General features: G+C 62.1%; 1 protein-coding gene across 1 annotated transcript in view; it reads left to right on the forward strand.

Moving 5' to 3' along the window:
• Positions 1 to 1,629: 1,629 nt before the first annotated feature.
• Positions 1,630 to 7,259, forward strand: part of OPN4 (opsin 4) — a 10,471-nt gene continuing 4,841 nt past the window's right edge. Inside the window, exons 1-6 of the mRNA XM_005871127.2 lie at positions 1,630 to 1,908; positions 2,999 to 3,144; positions 4,376 to 4,509; positions 4,829 to 5,029; positions 5,613 to 5,784; positions 6,331 to 6,495. Coding sequence (XP_005871189.1) covers positions 1,786 to 1,908; positions 2,999 to 3,144; positions 4,376 to 4,509; positions 4,829 to 5,029; positions 5,613 to 5,784; positions 6,331 to 6,495 — 941 coding nt within the window. The 5' untranslated portion in view covers positions 1,630 to 1,785. The remainder of the gene's footprint in view (positions 1,909 to 2,998; positions 3,145 to 4,375; positions 4,510 to 4,828; positions 5,030 to 5,612; positions 5,785 to 6,330; positions 6,496 to 7,259) is intronic.

A 7,259-nucleotide genomic window follows, 5' to 3' on the forward strand; every position in this document is an offset into this window, starting at 1 on the left:
GCCGTTAGCGTTGCGTTGAGGCCTGTGGCACTCTGGGCACGTGGCCCTCCTGGCGGCCCCGAGGAACAGCCTGGCTGCTTCACCTGCGTTCCCCCTGGTGTCAGGTTGGAAAGCGGGCGGGTGTGTTGGTCGGAATTGCTCCCAGCTGACATTGGTAGTTAAGTGCCCACATTGCAAAGCCTGCGGCTGGCAGTCCGCATGGGGCTAAAGGAGAGGAAGGAAAGCCAGCGCCTCAGCCTCATGCGCCACCCGCGGGCCCCACCCTGTGCCCGAGACCTGGAGCGGCAGGGAAAGCATGTCTGAGCCGAAGGTGACCTGTGGGCACAGCCACCCACGCCCAGATCGTGGCTCAGGAAAACTGTGAAGACCGGGGACCCCGGAAGAGGAGAGGGCATAGCTGTCCGCTGAGCGCAGGACCTGGCTCCCAAGTAGGACCTTTCTGGAAGCAGCAGATGCGGGAAGTTGTGCTCAGCGTCCCCCTCTCCAGCTCTGGGCTCCACTCCTGCTGCCTCCGCCAAGCGGGACCGCATGCCACCCGGCTCCCTCCACGTTGGACATTCAGTTACTTGGGGCAGGACTACAGGCCAGGGGAGCTCCCAGGCCTCTGCCTACTTCCCTTTCTGCTTTACATCTGAACTTCAGTAAAGAAATTTATTAGAAACAACAAGCAAACATGCTCCATGACCCGATCTCCCCATGCCAGGTCTCTTCATATAGATCCTGGCTCATCTCAGCTTCTTCATGCGAATGGTGGCCAGCCTGGTTCCTGCCAGGAGGGGTGAAGATGTGATGGCTCCTGTGGGCTGGGTGCGAGGGTAGGGCACCCTGGGCACAGGCAGAGGCTGGTTCACTTGCCCACTGGACAGCACTGGGGTTTGGGGTGGAGGCTATTGATGAGCTCCGGGAAGAAAGGGAATGGTCAGAGGGGAGGACAGAGCCTCCGGCCCAGTGTCCAGAGCCTAAGCCTGGAATCCCCTGAAACACACACATTCACACGGACACACAACCTCATACACCCTCACACACATGCACATTCACACTGACAATCATACACACACATGCACACATTCACACTGACACACACCCTCATACACACACACATTCACACTGACACCCTCACACACGCACACATTCACAGACACACAACCTCATACACCCTCACTCGCACATTCACACTGACACACATCCTCATACACCCTCACACAATGCACATTCACACTAAGACGATCACACACACATTCACACCAACACACATCCTCATACACTCACGCACACACATTCACACTGACACACAACCTCATACACCCTCACACACATGCACATTCACACTGACACAATCATACACACACACACGCACATTCACAGACACCCTCATGCACGCACACATTCACACTGACACCCTCATACAAGCACACACACACCTTCACACACCTTCGTACATGCACGCACACATTCACACTGACACCCTCATACACGCACACACTCACGCTGTCCTCAGCAGGGACCTGTGATGAGGGCGGTCTCACGGAGCAAGTGCGTGTGTGCACTCCCAGCCCCGCTGCTTAAAGGTGGGGACAGACCCTGGAGCTGAGTCTCCAGACGATGACACTCCTCCTGTGTGCTTCACTGCACACAGAGCTGCCAGCCCCGCTGGCTGCAGAAGCGGCACCTGGCAGACTGGCAGGAAGGAGCTGGGGAGCGTCGGGAGCCTGGCACAGCTAACATCCTGGGCTCCCGTGCTTTTGACTTTCCTGTGGGCTCAAGAAAAGACCACCCCACCTCAGGATGAACACTCCCTCAGGACCAAGAGGCCCCCTGGACCCAGCCCGGGAGCCTGGCTGCGTGGCCACCCCAGTCTCACCCAGCAGCACCTCCAGCGTGGACCCCCCTCTGCCCACCAGCCCCACGGTAAGCTGGGCGAGCGCCTGTGGGCCACGACCTTCCCTCCTCTGTGCTGACCCCTCCTGGGGACACAGGGGTGTAGGTAGGAGATCGGAGAGGCCTGTGCCTTGCTGTGAGTTGTGGGCGTGTCACTGGGCATCTCTGAGCCTGCCCTGCAGAGCGGCCTCTGGAGAGAGAGGGCACCGGCTTTCCTGGAGGAGAGCACCGAGGACAAGAAAGCCTGGCCTGAAGGAAGGGGCTGCAGGGCCACACCTGCCCCTGGCGGCCCCCCTTCCTGGGGGCTGGCTGCCCACGGACCCTCCACAGAAGCAGGCTCACTCTGGGCGACTGGGTTTGTCCAGCGAGAGAGGCAGGCGTTAGGTGTGCTCTGCTGCCCCATCATTCTAGCCAGAGTCCAGGCCACACCCACAACTGGGGAGGGCGAGGGTACCCTTCGGACCTGGGATGCAGCCTCGGGCCTGGACAGGAGGGGATGGCTCCTGTAGCTACAAAGGCCAGGGCAGGATGGAGACTGGACCAGCCCCGGAAAGGAGTTGGGGGGAGGCGTCTTTAAATCTCTTTGTACCGGCCTCCCTGCAGAGACCCGACACCTCCATCTGTGCCATCTTACCCAGTTATACCTGGGGGGGGGGGGCAAGCCTCTTCTCGGAGGCACTGGAAAGGGGCTCCACCCGCTCCACCGCCCCCGAGCCGAGGGTCTGGAATACCACTGCTAACTGCTTGAGCACCTGGAGCAGCCTCATACAGCAGAGAGGGGCCACCTCAGAGTTGGCTCTGCCTTCTCCCCACGGAAAGGTAGAGGCATCCTAGCCATGTCCTGTTGCCAGGCGTGTGCCAGTCTGTCTTTCCAGCCTCCACGGGTGATTGGAGCCCTCCTAGGAGCCTGATGCCCTGTGCCATGTATGGGAGTTTGGGCTCGACTGTAGGGAGACCTGCATTTCCATTTTAGCCAGCCCCTTGCCAGCTGAGTGGGGGAGGGACCCTGCACGGTGAGCTTACGGCTCCCGCCCCGCCCTCTGGGAGCCCTAACCCTCTCTTCAGGGCGATTTGAAGATGACAGGATAACGTGATGCCCTGTTTCTCCGACTTTCTCCAGGCAGCCGAGGCTCAGGCTGCGGCCTGGGTCTCCTTCCCCACCGTCGACGTTCCGGCCCACGCCCACTACACCCTGGGCATAGTGATCCTGCTGGTGGGCCTCACAGGGATGCTGGGCAATCTGACAGTCATCTACACCTTCTGCAGGTGACTGGCTGGTGAGGTGGGGGCCTGGCCACTGAGGGTAGCGAAGGGCAGCACACGCAGCATTGCTGGTGCTGACTCTGCCAGGGCACGGTTGAGCTCGGACAGTGAGGCCAGGGCTAGGCCCTCAGTGGTCTCAGGCTCAGGCCTCAATCTTTAAGCTCAGGAAGGGCCCAAAAGTAGTCCAGGCAGCTCAGTGGCACGTGCCACTTGGGCCCCGGGCACACCCTCTGCACAGGGTGACCGCCCCTAGGACACTCAGTCCCTGCCCGTTCTGCCCTGCCGTCAGCTCACCTCCACCATCCCTTGCCCCAGCGGGCATCCTCCTTCTGCCTCAAAGAACAGCCCTGGCACCAGGGCCCTGAGCCCTCCATCCCCTCGGCAACCCCTCTTCCTTCCACACCTGCCCTATTCACAGGCCGAATGGCCAAGCCAGGCAGGCAGAGAAGCGGAGCCCTGGCTCCATGGCCTCCTAGCTGAGGTGACTGTGGGCGAGTCACCTCTGTGAGCCACACGTCTTGCCTGCAGAGCGGAGCTGTGCTTTCCTGCAGAGTCAATGCAGTGACGCAGCCCAGCAGGTCTGCTTGAATCCTGCTGTGCCGCTGGCTGAGTGTTGTGATCTGGAGGGAGCCATATCGCCAGCGGGAGCCTTGGTGTTCTCATCTGGAAAATGGGGGTGGGGAGAGGAGGGCCTGCCTGTGGAGCACAGCGCAGCGCAGCTCCGTTGGCCGCGGAGGGGAGGAATGCAGACGCAGCTGTGCTGAGCAGGGCCCGGCCCTGAGACTGGATGAAGGGGGTGAGGAGGGTGCCTGCGGAAGAAGGTGCACAGCTGGGCACAGGGGAAGAGAGAACTTGGACACTTGGCCGGGAGGGGCTCCGAGGAATGAGTGTGTCTGAGGAGAGTGTGGGGGTCAGGCACAGGGAGTGTGGAGGGTGAGAAGTGGACATCACAGCCTGCTCCCAGGCCGAGCAGCGGCTCGGGGGCCTGCTCTCCACTTCACTCTGCACGAGCCGCCCTCGGAGGCAAGGCTTTCACTTCTCAGCCTGCACTCTGGGCACCAAAGCTGCTTGCTAGGCAGCCGGCTGGCCCAGCGGCTTGTCTCTATAGTGCACACGTGTGTGTGTGCCTCTCATGTGTGCACAGGTGCGTGTGTGCATGTACTTGTGTGTGTGTGCACCCGTAGTGGAGGGGAGCTCCCCAGCAGAAGTGCCTCTGACAGTGTCGCCCTCACAGGAGCAGAGGCCTCAGGACACCCGCCAACATGTTCATCATCAACCTCGCGGTCAGCGACTTCCTCATGTGCTTCACCCAGGCCCCCGTGGTCTTCGCCAGCAGCATCTACAAGCGGTGGCTCTTCGGGGAGGCAGGTGGGCACTCGGGCTCCTTCTGCAGGAGGGGGAAGGCTGAGGCCAGGGTTCCCAGTGCAGGGTGCCCAGGTGAGGAGGTGACTTCCTCTTTCTCGGCAGAGAGTGAGTAGCTGCCCTCAGTTAGCAACAGGGAAGGCTCAGGCTCCAGTCCTGAGGCCTCCGCCAGCCTCTGCCAGTGCTGCAGGGAGGCAGGGCGGAGAGGGCTCAGCCTGCACTGCTTGAGAGGTGAGGACAGGAGCCAAGCACCTCTGGCCCAGACCCTCACTCCCCTGCTTCTGCTGGGCTCCCTGCCAAGGCTGAGTCGGAGCTGTGTCCACAGGCTGTGAGTTCTATGCCTTCTGTGGGGCTCTCTTTGGCATCACCTCCATGATCACCCTGACGGCCATTGCCCTGGACCGCTACCTGGTGATCACGCGCCCGCTGGCCATCGGGGTGGTGTCCAAAAGGCGGGCGGCGCTCGTCCTGCTGGGCGTCTGGCTCTACGCCCTGGCCTGGAGTCTTCCGCCCTTCTTTGGCTGGAGTAAGTGGGCTGTGGGAACCTGGGGGTGGGGGGAGGTAGTCTGGGAGGGGCGTATTCAAGGGCAGGTCAGTGGAGTTGGGTTGGCCAGCTGGCAGAAAGGGTCCAGGCGGCTTCCTGAGCCTCAAGGCAGATGAGCCTCAGGAGGCCTGACTAACAGCAGGGGAACTGGGGCTGCATCATCAGCTATCAAAGATGACCTGGGCTCCCATCCCTCGGCACAGCCCCCTGTGGTTCCTGGGTGCGAGAAGGGATGCTGAGTTGGCAGTGAGTCAGACAGGCAGGGCTGGGTGTGAGGCCTCAGCGGCAGGAGGGTTAGCAGCAAAGGCAATGGCCTTTCCGGGGCAGGACCAGAAAGCGGGCTGAAGCCGGGAGGAGTAGGACCCTGGGGCTCTGGTGAGGCCTCTGCTCCACACTGGCAAGGATGGGCAGCCGTGGGCTTTGCCAGTTGGCTCTCACTGCACTGGGCCGGCTGGGCTGCGGCCAATGTTCCGGGACCCCAGGCCCCACATCCAAAGCCCCTGCTTGGTGGGGAGCCTGCGTCAGCACTGCCCAGATGCTGAGAGCTGCCTGCCCGGCCTCCCAGGTGCCTATGTGCCCGAGGGCCTGCTGACCTCCTGCTCCTGGGACTACATGAGCTTCACGCCAGCGGTCCGCTCCTACACCATGCTGCTCTTCTGCTTCGTGTTCTTCCTCCCCCTGCTTGTCATCATCTACTGCTACGTCTTCATCTTTAGGGCCATTCGGGAGACAGGCCAGTAAGAGCTGGGCTTGGAGGAGGGGTTGGAGGGGAGGGGGCCATGCTCCTTTGCTAGAGGCTCCCATCTGCACCCACCCCTGGGGCACCCAGCTCCAGATTGGCAAAGACAAGCTGAGCACCGGTGCTTGTGGGGCAGGTGCCTAGAGACCAGCACAGCCTGATGCCCAGAGAAGTCTCAGGAGATGGGGTCTTCTGAGGGGGGCTATTAGGCATGTCAGGAGGTCTGGGGGCGATGAGGAGGACTTCCCAGCAGTCACCACACCTCGCCCCCTGCCTGGCTCCCGGAGCTGCTGGGAAGGAAAAAGGAAGCGAGTGTCCACCCTGCATGCCTCAGGGCTGTCGCCTGGAGTAAGGCCTCGCTCATCAGCGCTGGGGGGCGGGGGGGGGGGCGGGCAGAGAAGACACCGCAGGTGGAACCCAAGGAGGCAGCTTAGCTGGATGCAATGGAGAACTTTTGGGGTGTCAGGGCTGCCTGCACAGGCCAGGACCCTGGCACCCACTGCAACCCAAGTGGGGTCAGACCCGGACTCCGCATCCTTCCCAGGGCTCTCCAGACTTTCGGAGCCTGTGAGGGCCGCAGTGAATTGCCCCGACAACGGCAGGGGCTGCAGAACGAGTGGAAAATGGCCAAGATTGTGCTGCTGGTCATTCTTCTCTTCGTGCTCTCCTGGGCCCCCTACTCCACTGTGGCCCTGATGGCCTTTGCTGGGTGAGCAACAGTGAAGGGCTGTGGGGTGTGAAGGGGTGAGGGGATGAAGGGGCTCTGGGCAGGTTCTCCCTCCCTAGCCCAAGCGCAAGCCAGCTGTGCTTACACTGGAAGCCTGGCCCCCTTCTCCCCCTGCTGTGAGATGCTCCCCTGCTGGGCCTGCCTGGTTCCTGGAGGCGCTGGGACATGCTGGATTGGGCCTGAGTGCCTGTGAGGGCTGCAGGTGCTGCAGGAGCCCTGGAATCCATGGCTCTCCCCGAGGCTCTGGGTCCTTCTCCACCTGGCACACAGCCAGGGCTCCTGCTCCTCTCCTGCCCTGATGGCGACAGTCGGGGGGACTCTGACATTTGCAGCAGCGTGGACACAGGCCAGATTTCAGAAGCACTTTTGGGGCAGAGAGAGCTCTGAACCCTTGGAAGTGGTGGGTGTGTGATCTCCTTGGACATGGCCCTCCTGTGAAGTCACTCTCTGAGCCAGGACAGCTGTGGGCATCAGGGCTGGGGTGCGGTGTGGGAAGAGCTGAGCAGGGACCGGCGTCACTGGGGGTGAAGAGGGTTTATTGCTGGCAGCACAGGCTCCAAGGGACAGTGAACCCCCCGCCCCGGCACAGCTTCCTCCCAGACGCCCTCTCTGCTCTCCGGGTGCCCCTCACCTCAGATCAGAACTCGCCCTGGCATTGCAGTCCCACCCCTGGGACTGACTTGGCCCAGCTGGTTTGGGCCGGGCCGGGCCGGGCTGTGCCCGTGGCAGGGCCTGGCCTAGAGGAA

The sequence above is a fragment of the Myotis brandtii genome, unplaced genomic scaffold (genome assembly GCF_000412655.1).
Source record: "Myotis brandtii unplaced genomic scaffold, ASM41265v1 scaffold33, whole genome shotgun sequence".
NCBI classification, from domain to species: Eukaryota; Metazoa; Chordata; class Mammalia; order Chiroptera; family Vespertilionidae; genus Myotis; species Myotis brandtii.